A 19,712-nucleotide genomic window follows, 5' to 3' on the forward strand; every position below is an offset into this window, starting at 1 on the left:
ATTTTAAATAATAGTGTGTGGGAGCAGGGTGTCCCCTGAGCTGAACCGCATTGATTTCTGCCTCAGAGACCCCCTGCTTCCCGAGATACAGGCCCCGGTATGGGGCATCGGGTGCCAATGCCGCCGCCATCTTTATAGCGTCCAATGACGCGACGTGGGCTCTATAAAGATGGCGTCCGCACTGGCACCGATGCCCCAAACCGGGGCCTGTAACTCGGGAAGCAGGGGGTCTCTGAGGCAGAAATCAATGCGGTTCAGCTCAGGGGAACCCCTGCTCCCGCGCACTATTATTTAAAATACATTAATGCAGCTTCATTACCTTAGCGGATAGCCGCTAAGGCAATGAAGGGGTTAATGGACATTAGCATGTTTATTGGGGACAATTGCCCCCAATAAACAACACACATCCCCCCCGCCCCTAACACATACAGTACTGTAATGGGCAAAATTACTATTATCCACATATGGATAATAATGCATTTGCCCATTTTAAATACATTTAAATTACAATAAATAGTCAAAACATTTAACACTTACGTTTTACAGGCACCCACGATGAAGGCCGTCTTCATCCTCATCTTCATTCTGCCCATGCCCCTACGGTGCTTCAAAACTTCCCCAACAATTACAATAGCCAATGTAATGTCCCCTAACTCCATAATCACCATAGCGGTTATTAACCGCTACAGTCATTAAGGGGTTAACCCACCCTTACCCGCCACTCTGGAGGCCTACATACCCTCCAACTCTAACCCCCCACCCCATGAGGCCTAACCACTCTCACCCACTACGCACAAGGGAGGCCTACCCACATACCCTTGGGGCCAATACACCCCCCCTCCCCCAACAGCTACAGTACAATAATGTGCCAAATAACTATTATCCAGATATGGATAATATATTATTTGCCCATTAGGAAACATATAAAACATCCACAAATCAAAACATGAATTTTTAATCTTAAAACCACCACATTGCATGTTAAAATAAATACAGCAGCCATTGCAAATATAAAAAAAAAAAAACTGCAGCTACACAAATGTCTATGAAATGTCACACAATTGCATTGTGTGTACATGATGCAATTAATCAGTGCATCATATAACACTATGCAAAATATATGTAACAATAAAATACACTATCAACAATGTCCCCTGACTATCACTATCAACCAATGCCATCCTGAAAATCAATTAGAAACTAACCAACATCAATACAATTAGCATCAGTCAATTAATCCATTTACTCAAACAATTAAAATACAATACAAATCAATTATACAATTCCCTATTCAATTGCTAAAGCCAAACCATTGCCAAAACAATTCTAATTTAAAGTAACCACCATCATTCTAATCTTACTACCATAAAGAAGCCTTTAGCTAAATACAAACTACATTATTCACAACAATGACAAAATAAAGATGCTAAATACATTATCCATACATGAAAAGAACCTAAACATGAGCCAAACAATCAATTATTATCCCTGTATGTCTATCCATACAGATAGATAAACATAACATACAGGGGCAATAATACAGCATCAAATACAATGCATTTACATGCAATACACCCATTCAGTGTCCGTGAATGTATTATATACATAGATACATTAACGGGCATTAAATGGGAGTGAAAAAATAAAAGACATGCATGAAAAATCATAAAAACCTGTGAAAGTAAAAATAATAAACTTTTCTTTTGTTTACTCACCATTAGATGTCCACTCTCCGAAATCCAAGCGAGCCGGAAGCACAGGAACCAATCCACAGGTAAGCCATAAAATAAAAAACCATAACAAATCCACGTCTGTGTCTTCTTTCTTCTTTGGGGTCTTCTGGGGTCTTCTTCCATCTTCTTCCGGCTTCTTCTGGCTTCTTAGGCCACGCCCTTCTTCTCTTCTTAGGAGGGGAGATGTTCCCTCCTCGGCGACTAGCTTCAAAATGAGGCGACATAGGCTTTTATAGGCCTATGACGTCACATTTTGGTCAAATGTTTCACACGGTCCTGATTGGGCCGTGAAAAACATGTGATTTGGCCGATGGAAAAAAAAATGATGACGTCATTTAAATGCAATGAAAGCACAGCCAATCAGAATGGCTTTGCTTCAATTGCCTTTAAGATGACGTCATTAAAAGAAACATGGCCAGTCTCACATGGTACGATAGCCAATCAGAGCGTGGGAACTCCATCCCATCTCTGATTGGCTCTAGTAGACCATGTGACAGAGGCTTGGGGGAGAACGGATGTGACGTCTTTGAAAGCCTGTCACATGGTACTAGAGCCAATCAGAGTTGGGATGTATTTCCCACGCTCTGATTGGCTACCGTACCATGTGAGACCGGCCATGTTTCTTTTAATGACGTCATCTTAAAGTCAATTGAAGCAAAGCCATTCTGATTGGCTGTGCTTTCATTGCCTTTAAATGACATCATCTTTTTTTTTCCATCGGCCAAATCACATGTTTTTCACGGCCCAATCATGACTGTGTGAAACATTTGACCAAAATGTGACGTCATAGGCCTATAAAAGCCTATGTCGCCTCATTTTGAAGCTAGTCGCCGAGGAGGGAACATCTCCCCTCCTAAGAAGAGAAGAAGGGCGTGGCCTAAGAAGCCGGAAGAAGCCGGAAGAAGCCGGAAGAAGATGGAAGAAGATGGAAGAAGACCCCAGAAGACCCCAAAGAAGAAAGAAGACACAGACGTGGATTTGTTATGGTTTTTTATTTTATGGCTTGCCTGTGGATTGGTTCCTGTGCTTCCGGCTCGCTTGGTTTTTGGAGAGTGGACATCTAATGGTGAGTAAACAAAAGAAAAGTTTATTATTTTTACTTTCACAGGTTTTTATGATTTTTCATGCATGTCTTTTATTTTTTTCACTCCCATTTAATGCCCGTTAATGTATCTATGTATATAATACATTCACGGACACTGAATGGGTGTATTGTATGTAAAGGCATTGTATTTGATGCTGTATTATTGCCCCTGTATGTTATGTTTATCTATCTGTATGGATAGACATACAGGGATAATAATTGACTGTTTGGCTCATGTTTAGGTTTTTTTCATGTATGGGTAATGTATTTAGCATCTTTATTTTGTCATTGTTGTGAATAATGTATTTTGTATTTAGCTAAAGGCTTCTTTATGGTAGTAAGATTAGAATGATGGTGGTTACTTTAAATTAGAATTGTTTTGGCAATGGTTTGGCTTTAGCAATTGAATAGGGAATTGTATAATTGATTTGTATTGTATTTTAATTTATTTGAGGAAATGGATTAATTGACTGATGCTAATTGTATTGATGTTGGTTAGTTTCTAATTGATTTTCAGGATGGAAATGGTGGTTAGGGGACATTGTTGATAGTGTATTTTATTGTTACATATATTTTGCATAGTGTTATATGATGCACTGATTAATTGCATCATGTACACACAATGCAATTGTGTGACATTTCATAGACATTTGTGTGGCTGCAGTTTGTTTTTTTTATATTTGCAATGGCTGCTGTATTTATTTTAACATGCAATGTGGTGGTTTTAAGATTAAAAATTCATGTTTTGATTTGTGGATGTTTTATGTGTTTCATAATGGGCAAATAATATATTATCCATATCTGGATAATAGTTATTTGGCACATTATTGTACTGTAGCTGTTGGGGGGAGGGAGGGGGGTGTATTGGCCCCAAGGGTATGTGGGTAGGCCTCCCTTGTGGGTAGTGGGTGAGGGTGGTTAGGCCTCACAGGGTGGGGGGTTAGAGTTGGAGGGTATGTAGGCCTCCCGAGTGGTGGGTGAGGGTGGGTTAACCCCTTAATGACTGTAGCGGTAAAGAACCGCTATGGTGATTATGGGGTATGGGGACATTACATTGGCTATTGTAATTGTTGTGCATGTTTTGCAGCACCGTAGGGGCATGGGCAGAATGAAGATGAGGATGAAGACGGCCTTCATCGTGGGTGCCTGTAAAACGTAAGTGTTAAATGTTTTGACTGTATTTATTGTAATTTAAATGTATTTAAAATGGCCAAATGCATTATTATCCATATTTGGATAATAGTAATTTTGGCCATTACTGTACTGTATGTGTTAGGGGGGTGTATTTAGTTAGAATGGTTGTTTTTTATTTTTGGAGGTGCAACATTGGTACCGCAGGTACCGGACGGCCACGGGGACCACCGGACTCCCGCAGGGACCCCCGCACTCCCGCGGGGACCCCCGCTTGGTGAGCCGGGGACCCCCGCTGGGTCAGCTGGGGACATCCGTGCGACCCCCGTGCTCCGTCGGGACCCCCGCGGGGTCAGCCGGGGACACCCGCCGGGCTGCTTTATAGGTTTTGCGCATGCAAAAAAAACCCCCAAAATTTTTTCTAAGTCCAGATTTCTTTGCGTCTACTCTGACCTGACGTGTTGTAATCATGCAACTTTTGCGTTTGCTAAGGTTGTGTTGCTTAGTGCATCCCGCTTAAGGGCAGAATTTCACGCAAACAGGGCTGCGATCGAGCAAAGTTGGACTTAGAAAAAATCCCTGAAAAAAGTTATTTTTAGAGCGCAAAGTGCCTGTTTGCATTGCTTAGTGCATCGAGTTGAGCCAAAAATCACGATCGAAGAGCACTTTGCGCTCTAAAAGTGACTTATCGGAGCTTAGTGTAGCCCCCTAAGTTTGATGACTTATACCCTGTGGTTTGATTCTAAACTATTTCTTTTGGAATTCTACACGTGTTATTCTCTCTAGTGCTATATCAGATTCTAGCATTTATTGCTTAGAGGTTTTTCATTTGCATAGTTTGTTAGGGGTGCTGCCTTTTGTTGTTGGGGAGTCACCTCTGTGACTCGAAGGAATGGGCCTGAGGAAGGGGGTTGTCCCCGAAACATTGCACCCCTGTCTATCCCCTTTTTTTGCCCATGGTCCCCCCCCCTTTTTTTATTCCCTATTTACTCTCCACTCCTTTTCCCGTTTTTTTCCCCCTGTACTACCTATGTTTGCATTGTGTATTTTATATTATTGTGTGTGTCACTTCACTCTGTGTATTTTGACTTGCGAAGATATGAAACACTTTTTTGATTTGGCATTTATCTACTCCTTAGATTTATTCCATTAGTCAGTGAGTGCTGGAACTATTATTACTGCTTTGTAATTATTTAGGAGGAATGGGGTCCTTCTTTTGTTCCTCTATTTTGCACCCTGCATTTTGCATAAGATTATCAGTTTTTTTGTGTGCTGTCTATCATTATTCTCTCTCTGTATAACTACTCTTATTTATTGCTGGTCATTTTTTTTATTTCTGTTATTATTAACCCTTTAAATATATAAAATCATTTAGACAGAAATGTCTAATGCTCTACCAAACATTTACACATTAAGCATATCTTGTTGATTATGCATCTAAGTGGAGCAGCTCTTTCAAGGACAAAGCACATTAGAAGCCTTTTAGTTGAGACTGATCTAGCTTGATTAGTTTAATTAAATTATTTAAGTTTTAAAAGTGGTCATTATGGTCAATTCTGCTTGCCTATCTAACTGCTTCTAACTTCAGACAAAACCCTAAATTTGTACCTTGCATAAATACAGCAAATGACAAACCACCTCCTACATACTGTGCAGCAGATGTTATAAAAGGGTGTGCCACTTACCTTCCTTTTAGTAACTTCCTCCCTATGAACCAGCAAATTACATACAGCATTGCTTAAAAACTGTAGCAAATGGCATTTTGACAATGCATCACATTGCAACAGTGTATCACTTTTGATCCGACTGCACCAGTTACTGATTTAAAGAGTGGTTGTTGGAGGTAGTGGAAGAGTTCCTTGGAACAATACTGTATTAGGAGATCATAAGTTTCCATCAGTAAATGGGTCAGGTTTGTGGCAATTGAATCAATCAGGTCTGATGTGGCATTAACCTTTTAACTCAAGAGAATCTTAAACAAGCATCATACAATGACTTCTTATTATGGAACACATTATGAAGTAAGAGAGAAGAACACCCTTTTGAAAGCACTCATCCTGATAAATGATATGATGAATATGAATTAATAAGTAATACTTTATTATCAATAATTAAAATAAATGATAATGAAAATAACCTAATAATAATAATAAACAAAAGTGACCTAATATATAGAACAAACCAAAATGCACTATACATAAACTGAAACGATGGGGAAGTCCATAGTAAATAGTTACTTAATAGTAATGAAATGGCTATAGGAGAACCCCTAGGTCCAGCACTAGAAAGATGATTAAAAACCTGTACTTTGTAAACAGGTAGCAAGAGACTGACCATCATGATGATCGTATATGTATAACATATGGAGGTTCCTACAAAAACCACAACCGGCGTGAAATAATTCCAGACTAAAAGTGTCAAATAGCACAGTCAGTATGTGTTCTACACTTGCGGTTCCACCCTACCCATTGACTCATGATTTGATTGTTCCTCAATAACCACCTACTGCTGCCTATAAGTGCATTTTTTAGTTTAAATATAGGAGGCTATAATTTGATACGGACCAGATCCGTGCCTCAGGGCCATTTTAAACACACTTTGTGGGCTCTTTTGCACTTTATGCAGTAAGATACATTATATTAATGTGTATCTAGCAACTAGATTACTAGTAGCCATTGCTGTTATTTTGCAATCAATATTCTAGGTGCCCTTATACCAGCGGTGTACCTAAGCAATACTGACTGTGCTATTTGACATTTTTAGTCTGGAATAATTTTACGCCGGTTGTGGTTTTTGTAGGAACCTCCATATGTTATATATATACGATCATCATGATGGTCAGTCTCTTGCTACCTGTTTACAAAGTACAGGTTTTTAATCATTTTTCTAGTGCTGGACCTAGGGGTTCTCCTATAGCAATTGTGAGCCATTTCATTACTATTACGTAACTATTTACTATGGACTTCCCCATCGTTTCAGTTTATGTATAGTGCATTTTGGTTTGTTCTATATATTAGGTCACTTTTGTTTATTATTATTAGGTTATTTTCATTACCATTTATTTTAATTATTGATAGAAATTATTACTTATTAATTCATATTTATCATATCATTTATCAGGATGAGTGCTTTCAAAAGGGTGTTCTTCTCTCTTACTTCATAATTACCCCCTATCCCCTTATTGCACCTTTGTTATTATCTATCATATTGTATATTAGGCTGATGCGAGAGTCACCTTTCCTCTCTCCCCCAATCCCCCATTATTTTATGGAACACATTGCAAATTCTCATTACATATTTTTCTTATGTGTATAAAATATTCTGCCTACAACATGAGTTATCTGAACGTAAGTCCTTGAGCTCAGTTCAGGTCAAAGTCTGCACTTAGAATGTCATTGTTTCATATAGTACCACACTTGTACTCTTGTGGAATCTATATGTTTGTCCTACGCAAATATTTACGTGATATAAGTTAAAAGCAATTCTTTAGATTTCTTCAAGTATACAGTCTCATGAAAGGACAATTTTTACCCAATTACCGAGTACACCGCTATGGAGCCACCCTCTCAATCTTCAGCATGAGAATGTCTACCCATCCTATTTTAAAGTCAGAAGATATAAGCAAGCCAAAAAACAACCGAGTAAAGGCATTTCCACTTCTTTGACAACCATCCTTAAAATCCTGAATACTTTGCTTTTTGATATCCTTTATATTTTGTATTCTAACTTAAACATTTTCATGTGTAAAGAGAGGAGTAATACTTTTAAAATGTATTATCATAATTCAACACAAGGTGGCTGTAGAGATCTTTAAAAAATATATATCACACTCATTTTATGGTTTTGTATATACAGTCTCTCAATCACATTACAGATAATTGGAATTGATCATTATATATCTTTTTGCCTACTGTCCATAAAATATATTGTTTTTTTCTGTATCAGTAAAATCTAGTGACGACTGAAAGAAAACAATAATAATTGCTTTTCATCTTTGTGGACATTTATTTTGTTTGTATTTTTTCCATTAAAGCTGCATTTAATCCTCTTTCAATGTAAAATGAACATAGCACCTGAAGCTCAGAACAACAACTTATTTAGAAATTAGGGTTACAACATTTCTGTGGTCATGTAGTGAATATTTTAAATGTAATTTTTGCTACATTACAAAATAAAAAGACAGCATCCTTAACGTATCTCCTTCTGGGCATACAGTATCCAATATACTAGATAGAAAAGAACATACAGTACACTTTAAATATATATATATTTTTACATCTTACATCATTGTGAAACCATTATCTGAAGTCTTTTCAGATGTGTCCTACTCTGTTGATTACAAAAACATTCCAGAGATATCATTTTAGACCTGTTTTACATTCACGTCATGGAGAGGCCTGTAACATGTATACAATACTTTCTTATATATACACTAATAATAAAAATGATAAAAAAAAAAAATCCCTTTTAAAGAGATATTCAACATGTTCATCAGAGCACATTAGGTCAAGTCTCTTAAATAATATTTAGTCCAGAAGTCGTCATCATTGTATTTAAATTTTCCTTTATTCCCCAAAAACCTTTAACCTTACACTGGAGGGAATGAGCAGGAAGGTGCGGTATGGATTTACATTGATAAATAAATATGATCCTCAGGCCATGAATGGCCTTTAAGTTGCCTTACGGCTTAGTACTATGTAATAAATATGGCCATATGGGGCCTATTCATTGAACTCCAAAATTGCCTGTAATTTGACGTCCAAAAAATCTGTCATTTTCAACAAATTCATTAAGAATTATCACTGTATAAAAAGCACACTGTTTGCCATCTCATTTGCATGTGATTTTCATCCAATTTGCTGTAATACTGAGAGAAAACTGACATTTAGGGGCCTATGCAGAGAGCTGCGAATACATGGCGTTGTGCATGTATTCGCCAAGAATTGCTTCCTGTATGCAGAGAGCCGCGTGTGTATGGCGAATAAACAAGAATTCGCCAGGAGAAATTTAAAGAGCTTGAAATCCGCCAAAGTGTTGGCGAGAACACTGTTTTAGAGTAAGATCGCCATGTTGTTAATACCGCCATATGCAGTAAGGGATAATTGCATAAATTCGGCATTTCGGAGTGACTGTCGGCGTTGAACACGGCAAATGAGAACGCCACGAAAAATCGGCAGTATCTGTTGCGTGACATGCCTTAAATTGCTGTCAGTAACACAACTGACACGAAACAGCAGCTGAGAATCTTACTACACGTTAACTATTTTGTAACCCTGTCCCCTGTAATTAAAACATATTGCAGAAAACCAATAACTTCACAAAGGGTTAAAACATATATATATATATGCATATAAGCTATATATAGCATCAATGAACACCCCCCCTCCCTGTCGGCAAGTTTATCAGCTGATCGCTAGCAAAACCTATTAATGAAAGTTCATAAGTCAGCTCCCTATTTGTTTAAAATAATACAAAACATAGATATGTAAAATATTCTTGTTACCACGTTCAGAATATAACAAAAGCCCTGGTGAACAGCATTGCCTTCACATGTGTCTGAAATTTAAAGATGTGCCACAGGCAAAAAGATAACCGTGTCACAAGTGTCATACTGGCTACTCAGTTATAAATGCATCAACATAGTGCAAATGTGAGTACATGACAATAAATAAAGATGTCTTAGTTATGATGTTTCAGAACATGTACACAAAGATGTGGTCGTCGAAGAAGGTAAAACAAATAGGAATGTCGTTGTAAAAACGTGCCAACAAATTATCCCCATACTTAAAACAATGTTAACACGTTGTAATGTAAAAAGAATACACACAAGTTTGCCATATTAACAGTACTGTCAGTGGCCCACTGTGTATGCTCCTGATTATTTCCATGGGAGACATATGTTTTTAAAACATTTTCATCTTACATTGTCTGCAGGTAAGTACCATGCTAACAGTAAGGATGTAACAGTGACAAGAGCATGTAGAAACTGGGAAAAATACAATAGTGCATAATGTATATTGGTATTAAGTAAGAAATATCTCATTGATATACACATTAAAAGCTATATATATATATATATATATGTCTATGTAAAAATAAAAAGAGTTATGCATATGTTATAATATTTGTGTTGTGCAAACGAAAGGCTATGGCAAAGGCTATGTTACCGCAGAATGACATGTATTTTTATTGTAGGTACTTTGGGGGTTTCATCAAGGCTCTCTACGTAGCCCTGGTTTGTGTGTTAACGTAACGGTAGGTTTATACTCCCGTGGTTGGGTGTTAATGTGGCAGGGGCAGTATGTCGGCAGAGTGCAGGTGGTTGTAAATGTTTGTTAGATAAGCCTTCAGTAATATATATGTGAGTAATGGTGAAGTGGGACATGACATTTGTAACTTGTAGTTTAATGACTGTTCAGCATTACAAATGTTTTTTGTCTATCAATGGACATTGCAAATAAGAACATCATCCTTGTTTGTGTGGCAAAAATGTGATATGAAAAATTAGTCTTTGCTTTGTAAGTAACGGTTAACTATGTAACCATTGCAAAACCTTAAAGAAGCACCAAAGTAATCATACATAAAAACATCACGACAGTGATGTATGTTTGTGTTAACATATCTGTCTTGTTGTGAAGTGTTGAACATTTACATTGTAGTCTTGTGTTACACATGTATTGCGTGTGCGGAATATGCGCAACATGAAAGCAGGAGCATAACTATGTAAATTACAGTTCGTGTGATCAACCTTGTGGTCCCCAGAGCAGAGCAGCGTAGTTGTGTTGCTCTGAGACCCACATTTTCAGCCTTGTTAGTGAACGGTTTTGCCGAACTGTGCAACGTTGGACGCCATCTTTAAAGAGCCCACCTCTGTAATAGTAAGTTTTTAAGATGCTGTTCAAACGGCAAAAAGATGCGCCATACAGGCGCCTATAGTCATACATATAGGACATACTGTATGTATGTAGACCTCCCTTACACAGATGTTAAATGGAAAAGTCGTTTGCAAATCATACACAAGAAATAGTTTTCAAAAGTATTTTATTTTCCCTATCTGTGAGCTTTAACACAACACATTAGTATGACATAAATTTCCGTCAATTTCTATACAGACTTTACATGTGGACCCATTGTGTGTCACACATAGATAGCAAAAATTTTTGTTTTTTTACATAAACCTATTAAGTTGCTTGTGATTGCTGTGAAAGGGAATAAACCTTTAACAAGTGTCTGACATAGAAAAAAAAAGTGTATGTTAGTGTTTTGAAAACTTGTACTAATCTTTATGGAGTTCTATAACTATATTTAACGGAGTGTGTGGGAGATATTTACAATGGTGTGTGAAATGAACTTTTGTCATGCTTAAATGAGCACAAAAGACCATACTGATGTTTTCCTTTTTTTTTGCCTGCAACAGTAGTAAATAACAACAATTATGGCTTTTTCTGTGACCATGTTAATGGTCCTGCAACTTTACAGAGGATATTTTTTTTTTTCCTGATACTTTTTTTTTTTTTTTTCTTAGCTTTGCAGGGACACTGGCAATGCACTCACTGCTCTTTGTTTTTTCTCCTTCAGTTTCAGTACATAACAGTGTGCTGGAACATAATTGCTCATGTACGCATGACACTGAAGATGATGGTGTTGCGCTCTCTAACATTGGTGATGTGTAAGGTGTTTCCTTTCCTATGGTTTGTAACAAAGTTACGTCACTGTGCACTGCTAAGGGGACAGATTGATTTTGGGGTGCTGTAACAATGTTATCTGATGAAATAAATGTTGCAGGCTGGTGTGCTGCAATTTCTGCTTCTGTTTCTATTTGTGGCTCAATGTTCTGTTGAAACACATCATGAGCCTCCAAAGTACCAACATATGTTGATGGTAAAAAGGATGTGACAACTGTTGAACTGTGGAGGTCATTTTGTTTAAGTAAGCAGTGTACAATTGCCTCCATATATGTGTTATGTTTGCGTAGCTCTGCAACTGTACTATTTATCAGTTTTTGTACACCTTTTATTTCTGTCACCATTTTTTCATGCACACACAGTAGTTGCCTATGTCTTTCTTCGTTGCTTTTCAGCAAACGTTCCTCTGCTTCTTGCAAGGACTGCAGTTGCTGCTGGTGGTCACTGTCACTCCGGACACTTTCTGCCGTTGTAGGCCTTGCAAATTGTATGTGACCATCACATGAGTCCTGAGACACATTTCTTAGTGTTCTGCTCCCTTCACTTTGTACGTCTGTATGAAACAGAATATTTCATATTACTTTAACACAGAGTGAACAGTTCATAAGACTGTAGTATGTTTATAAATGTAAGAACAAATGCGTACACATGTATAGTATGGTCATACCATACCAGCAATAGCAACATTAAATAAATAGTTTTATTCTTTATGAAGATAGCATAGCATCCTATAATGCTATAAAAACGTCTACCAACGTTATTTCTCTCCTTAAATAAGTAATTAAATTTTACATTATATATGATTAATATTAGAAGGAAATAAGTTTGCCTTTAATAACACAATTGTTATATGACATTGCTATACAAGGACCATAAATTAATATAACCGTTTGTAACAGGTTATAGAATAAATTGTTATATTATAAGTCACCTTCAAAATCTGCAAGCGAGTTATCGGGGGACACCAATTCTGTGTGCATGCTGTCTGCTGGTGTTCCTGCTTGTTCATTGTCAGTCATATCTGCTGGAGATACAGGGAATTATGCAATTTATACATGCATTATGAAATCTATTTTAAGCTATACTGTTATTGCAGTACAGTTATTTTATTAAGTAGGTCTTATGTATAGAACAGATGTTAAATTTTTTTGTTTTTCCCCAGTCACACTAGTGATGATCTGTAACATGCCATAAAGTTACAAAGTACTAAGGTATTGTAACCGTTTTGTTTTTCTTTACGTATACTCTGCAACATAGGTATGTAAACATTCATCTTTATGTAGCATTTAATGATTATAATGTTGCCACAAAAAGGTCAAAAAACACTGTTGACATTACATACAGAGATGATAGCCAGTTTCTGTGTGATGCTTTTTATAACTTGTTCAATGGCATAGCATTTGTTAACTATAATGTATTGTACACATTATAAAATAATTTAACATGTTTCACCTTCCTGCATTTCTTTGTCGTACACGCCTATATCAAAATCCCCTTCCAATCCTTCCACTTGAATACTAGGCAACTTTGAACTTAGCTGCTCCTCCAGTGCCGTTAGTTTTAAATGTAAAGCAGGGGGGCCTCCCCCTGTTCCTGCGGAATGCGCATTAATTTTTTGCAATTTGACCTTTAAATTCCGTTTTATGTCGTCAAAACGTTTGCGACAATTATCGTGAGATCTCACTTGATTCCCACAACCTGACACGGATTCTCGGATGTTCTTCCACAATTCTCTCTTTACGGAAGAGGGAGTTCTCACTGCAAATATACAGTACCAAAGAAGTTATGTAAAAATTTGTTCACATATATTATACTAACATACAGTTATGGACAGTGCTACAGCTATTTTTTATTAGATTGGTATTGGTAGTTATTTATTTGCAAACCATGTTAGGTCACAATATTTGGGGTACTAAGGTGATCTCCAGTTTAATGTACTGACAAGTTGCACACATGTGTTAGGTTTTTTTCAGAACATGAATGTACAGGCACCGGTTAGGAAGTTTAGTTACATGGCTGCCTTTGACATCACATATGTGTGTGGGACATACACATTGGAGTACATAATTTGTACACTGTGTAATGAGTTGTACTTTTTTACTTACTAACTAGATGGCCAAACAGGCGGTCATAGTTTTCTACTATGGCAGTGACTAGCACCCGGTTCTCTTCATCATTGAATTTTATATTTCTTTTTCTCCCATCATGTCGTGCTTCTGTGTGACTATGTGCAACATCCATGTGTGTATTCTCTGCGTGTTGTACATTGGTGGAGCTGAAAAGCATGTCCTCGTCGACATAATCTGAGGCCTCAGTTGCAGCAGCACTAAAACTTCCATCAGCTCCTGACATTGGGCCTGCAGGCACAGTTGTCGGGCGACGAACAGTGCCAGAAGGTTTTTGCTTGCCACCACCACCCACAGTCATAATACGACTTCCAGGAAAACCCCGGATAGCCCTAACACCACCACGCACACGGACACGACCAGCACGACGTACACCACCACGCACATCACCACGCACACTACCAGACACTGTACCAGCCACTGTACCACGCAAATGTACTTGCGCACTACCACGCGCACTACCATGCACTCTACCCCGCATACTCCCACGCGCACTACCCCGCACACTTCCACGCACTGTACCACGCACAATTGCACTCCCACTATTACTCACACTGGCACCAACATTAACCCCAACACCACCATCACCATCACCATCACCATGACTCACAGTACCACACACAAGCGAGACACCTATTACTGCATCAGGCACTGTAGCAGTACCACTTTCTCCAACTGTCCTTCTTGCACTGGGTCCAGCCCTTTCATTAGCACTTACAACTCCTGTCACCCCACTAAGTACAGCACCACGACTACCCAACGCAGAGGCACTTCCAAGCACACGAAAATGGGTGTGTGGTGCAGATGTAGAAGCTACATGTCTCCCTGCAGATGCACCCCTTTTCCTAATAGTACCTCTTTGCACCCCAGACATACTGATATGTTGGAAAATTACGTAAAATCGCTACAGAAGTTGTTTTACTGAACCTTGCTGAATGTATGTAACTTCGTGCAATGGCAACAGTTATTGTAGCACGCTGAATATATTAGTACACAATGGTCAGCATTAATATTGCACAACAGCCGTTTATGTGCTATGGCTATGTAAGGAATGAGTGTGTGAAACGCTCTGACAGGACACTGAAGTGTCGTTTTGAATTTGAGCGCCAAATTGCAATGAAGTCTCGCGAGACTCGCGCGCGCAGCATACCAATGCAGACAGGCAAATTTTCGCCGTATGCTAGTAGCTCCGTTGCTGCTGCCGAGATTAGCACTGACGTATTCTCGCCATAATAAAACATTGAGCTAATCTTGCCGCTTTTGGCTTCCTGCATATGGAGAAATAAACACGCCAGACATTGCAACTTTTATAGCAATGGAGATTTTTATTCACGATCCTCTCTGCATAGGCCCCTTAGAAGGAAAAGAAGGTGGTGAGGATGAGTCAATCCCTGAAGAAGCCAACTTGATTGGTGAAACGCGTTGGAGGAGGAGCTACAGGTAACAGACGGATCAGTCAGTGAGTCACCAGACACGGATCCAGTGTGAGCTGGACGTCACTCCACATTTGCCTGAGAAGACTCTGCCTATCTGAAAGTACAGACCACGAGCCTATCAGGCTACCAGTTAAGGGTGTAGCAGCACTTCCGGATACTAACGTCACACGCAGAGGACCGCTCATTGCCGGAAGTGAAAGAGAAGCATCAGTCAACTGCAGCAGCCAACAGCAACGTAGCAATCCAAGTAAGCTAGCTGAGTTTTTCACCCAGGAGAAGAGTTTACTACTAAATCATTGAGCAGCACGTACAAAATCGGCGAAACAACAACTTCTACCATCCTTGACTCATCCGTGACCACCTGACAGGCTAAGGATGGGAACACTGTGGGTGAGTACCAGTGTCGTGAACTATCATCTGTGACACATCAGCAGTAGTACACATGAAATCAGGCAAAGTCTTTTGGTTTTTCATTACCATTTCTTTATTCTTTGACCATTTTTTGCATTTGTGTCTTGTATAATGCATTATTTATGTTATCACATTTTTTATCTATAAAATTGGTTTTCTTCATTGCCCTTTTTTGCGCCTTTCTTCTTTTTTCTTTTCTGAGGTTCTGGCTACATTAAGGATCGGATATCCTTTTTATGAGAGGCTGCATTTTTTCAGCAATTAAATAAGATATTGGACTTTAAACACCCAGACACAAACATAATTTCATCATCCTTATTATATATATTTTTTTACAAATGTAAATGTTTTTTCACCACTGATCCTACCCTATATGTGAAGCTCCTCTTTGGTTCATGTCACTTTCTATACCACACTAGTGGTTCATTTAATCATTTTAAGTGTAATATATATTTTTTACTTTTATTTGTGTTCAAATTGCTCCATTGTTAGCTACTAGCCATTGCAAGACTATGCTATATGGTTACTAGCTTCATCCCCATCCCAGGTTTAAACCTCTCACCCTTTAAAGCATTTCATTTATACACAACATATTAGACGTGTGTTGGAGCTGGTTTGTTCTGTGCGCACCCATTTTTTCTGTTTGTGTTTCCAATTTAGGAGAGGGACCATTGATTTACCTGTATATAACGCTATAACGCCAAACAGAATAACCAACACTTCACATGGGTAGAGAACTGTGAACACAGCAGAGATACCAGGGAAATATGATAATTTAATTATGTAAATATATTAAAATGAGTGTATTTCCCAAGTATCTCAATTTGTATGAAAATGACTGTGCATGTTAAAATAACAATAACAAAGTAAAAAAAAACCACACAATAGTTAGACTGCCATGGTTTTATTATTATGATCTTGAAGCTCAGTTTTCTTTGTACTGCAAGACAATACTATATGAAGTGCTAAGGATAGTTTTCATTTGCTGTACATTGAAACAACTCAGAAAAAAGGACAGATGTTGAAGGCAAACAAATACAAATGGCAAGTTTTACAATGATAAATGAACCAAGGAAAAAATGGAACGGGGCATTGGGTGGTTAAATAATTCTTTAAATTGTAAGTAAATGCAGTATAAATCATGGTAAATATGTCATGTTTATATCAGTGCTATATAATGGTGATATCGATGTCAGATTTTGAATTCTACCATGTCAATTGTGCTTGTGATTTAAAGAAGAAACAATAAACTAGATGCATTTACAATGTACCTACGCTGTAACTTGGAGCCATAATCCAGCATGACACAGATTAGTGTAGGAATGTTGTCTTGTATTATAAGATTTATTTTCAAGATAAAACAATTATAGCCCTTTAGTGGAAAGGTGGAGACAGCTGACAACAAAGATTTAATAGCTGGGTATAAAACTTTGCCTGGAGGTTGATGAGCATAAAGAGCCCTTTTACATTTGCTAAAAAATGTCGCTGCTCACCAACAAATGAATGTCTACACTTAGGCTAATTAGCCTATGTAAATTAAAAAAAAAAAAAGGCAGCAAATACAAGCCAAAATTCAGCTAATGATGAAACCAGAGTTAGCCAGGTAACCCCTGGGCCACTAATTCCCTGCCTAACATGATAGCCCTGGTACCAGCGCAGACAGTGTTAGGGTTAAATCTACACCTTGCTGCAGTAAACAGCTCCCTTGAGTGACAGGGGGGGGGAGTGGCCTAAGGCCTAGGTACTGCCCATACGTGGCTGAGACCTGGAGCCCCTCCCCTGGTAACAAAAAGGAGCTGCAGTCAAATTGAGTTGTTCTTCTCCCCTCTCCCCTCATGGGGAGTGGGGTGTATTATTCTATACTGGACCAGGGACCTGATGCCAGGCATTCCCTCCCTCAGGGGAGTGGGAGCAGCTACCCCTTACTCCATCAGGGAGTTTGGGAGATGGGGATAGACCACAGGGGCCTCAAGCCCTTGGGGTTGATTCCAGGGACAGAGGGGACCATGCATGCTGTGTGCTGTGATGATGTACTTTCAATAAATACCAAGTTCTGTTTTTACTCCTGCCTGAGGCTGCAGTGAGGGGGGAGGGAAAGAGGATTTCTACAGGGGCTGCACCTATCTGCGAAAGGCTCTGTGGGAATGGAGGCGCTGTACCAGAGAAGATGAGAGCTCCTGATCCCAAAAGCCTGTCCTGTTCATCCCCAACTAACATAGGCGGAAGCTCGGGCCCTTTGGTAAACCTGCAGGTGAGCACCACAACACTAGGTAGCAGTGAATCTCCCTTAGGGTGTGGGAACACCAGTTACACATATGTGAACGGCGAGCACCAACTGTGCATGCGTGAAGAGCATTTGCTGGCCGCGCATGCACGATCGGCACTTGCCGGCTGCTCGTGCACATGTTGAACGCGCATGCGTGATCAACGTTTGCTGGTCGCTCATGCGCATGTGCGATCAGGGCTTGCATAGCAATGGAGAGCATAAAAAAATGGGATAGCACCCCAAAAAGTCAGGACAGAGGCCTAAAAACCGGGACTGTCCCGGCTAAACTGGGACATCTGGTCACCCTGTTAATAGGGCCTTAACTAGGTACGAAAGTCTAGAAAGAAACATCTTCTTGAACCATATTTAGTTAGACAAAAATACTCCAAAAACACACACCGCAGTATAATGTGGTTTGCTTGATACATTTCTGAAGTGCATTCATTATCTTTTATTTATGCCTGTTCTACTATTAAGTAAAAAGATGTACATTTTGCTTGCACAAATTAATATTTTTTTAAAGCACAAAAAAAGGATTTTAAAACATCTGGCCCTAATTATTAAAGAAAATAGTCAAAGATGTTACATCTGTATTTTGATGGGGAAAAGAAATAGCAAAAAGAGGCAGTTAAGGAAGCATTATGGTAATTTTTGTGAAAAAAATCAGGAACTGCTCCCGCCCATTCCAAAATCGTACTGTATTTCTTTTTTGTCTACTGAACAGAATCTCTGGTTCGTGTTGGCAAACATGGTATAAGTTCAATGCTATACCCAATCTACTGTCCTATTATACTGTATATTATTGTAATGGTAATGGTAATGGTAAGCCTTGTAACTTATTATGCAATTAAAATGAGAATATATTTTAACAAAAATATATTTAATACAAAAATGATTTTAATTAAAAAACATTTTAAACCTGGATCAAGTTCTACTAATAGTAGGTAAATCAATCATTGCAGAAGCAGCTGAGGTATTCTCTGAAAAGTCAGTGGTTGTTGTAATGTTATCCTCTTAGAGGCCATGGCTTAACCCAAGTGTTTGAACAGTTTATGATTAATAGTTTTCCTGTCTGGGTAACCAAAAGGTCAAGTCAAATGTTACATTTAATGCTCATAGCTTATAGCTGAATTTTGGCAAGTAAAATGTTGTTAGTTCTAGTTTTTATCATTTTGAAAACATCTTAAATTATCGACCAAAATTCTGTACCATACCCGAGTTACTCTATGTACAGTAATTAGGAGGGCATACAGTACGTGAATATATGCATGTATACTGTAAATCAGAATACATTATATATGTATGTGCTATTTCTGAATACATGCATACAGAAATTAACTACAAATGGTTACTGTCCACTCTGCAAAAGATTTTACTTTTATTTTGCAAAATTCTTGCATATTTTGTTATGAAAAGTATTAGAAATCAATCACAAACAAAATGCACTCAATTAGCCAGTACGGTGCGTGTAATCTTATTGGCCTTGCTCGCATCAACAGTTGGTGAGACAATATAGTCCTGGGAAAGAGATGTTTTTATTTGAATAAATATGAGCCTTTCCACACTGGAACAGCTTTGTCCCATGTCCTATGATGATAGAACCACACAGAAAGCTAAATGACAGTAGTTTTACACCAGGCATTTAGGCTAATTTAGAATTCAGCATTCAGGGCATGCAATAAATAAAGCATTCTGTCAAAGGCTTCCCTAATTTTGTAGTATTGGATGGTGCTCTGTTTTGTCTGTGAATGTCGTTAGCACCAGAGAGTACCATGGTTATTTTTCTGACTGCTAGTATGGATTGTTACTGCAGCCCCCATATCATCACCATCACCACCAC

At 38.5% G+C, this 19,712-nt stretch overlaps 2 protein-coding genes across 4 annotated transcripts in view; both read right to left on the bottom strand.

Moving 5' to 3' along the window:
* The window catches only part of RALYL (RALY RNA binding protein like), a 675,637-nt gene that overhangs the window by 314,861 nt on the left and 341,064 nt on the right, over positions 1 to 19,712 (bottom strand). The window lies entirely within an intron of this gene.
* LOC142482214 (uncharacterized) lies at positions 11,003 to 12,766 on the bottom strand. The gene is made up of 2 exons (XM_075583011.1): positions 12,565 to 12,766; positions 11,003 to 12,186 (listed from the first exon to the last, which is right to left on the bottom strand). Exons 1-2 carry the CDS (start codon positions 12,650 to 12,652, stop codon positions 11,405 to 11,407), a joined length of 870 nt encoding a protein of 289 aa, XP_075439126.1. The 5' UTR covers positions 12,653 to 12,766; the 3' UTR covers positions 11,003 to 11,404.

This window comes from Ascaphus truei, chromosome 2, assembly GCF_040206685.1.
Source record: "Ascaphus truei isolate aAscTru1 chromosome 2, aAscTru1.hap1, whole genome shotgun sequence".
Taxonomy (NCBI): domain Eukaryota; kingdom Metazoa; phylum Chordata; class Amphibia; order Anura; family Ascaphidae; genus Ascaphus; species Ascaphus truei.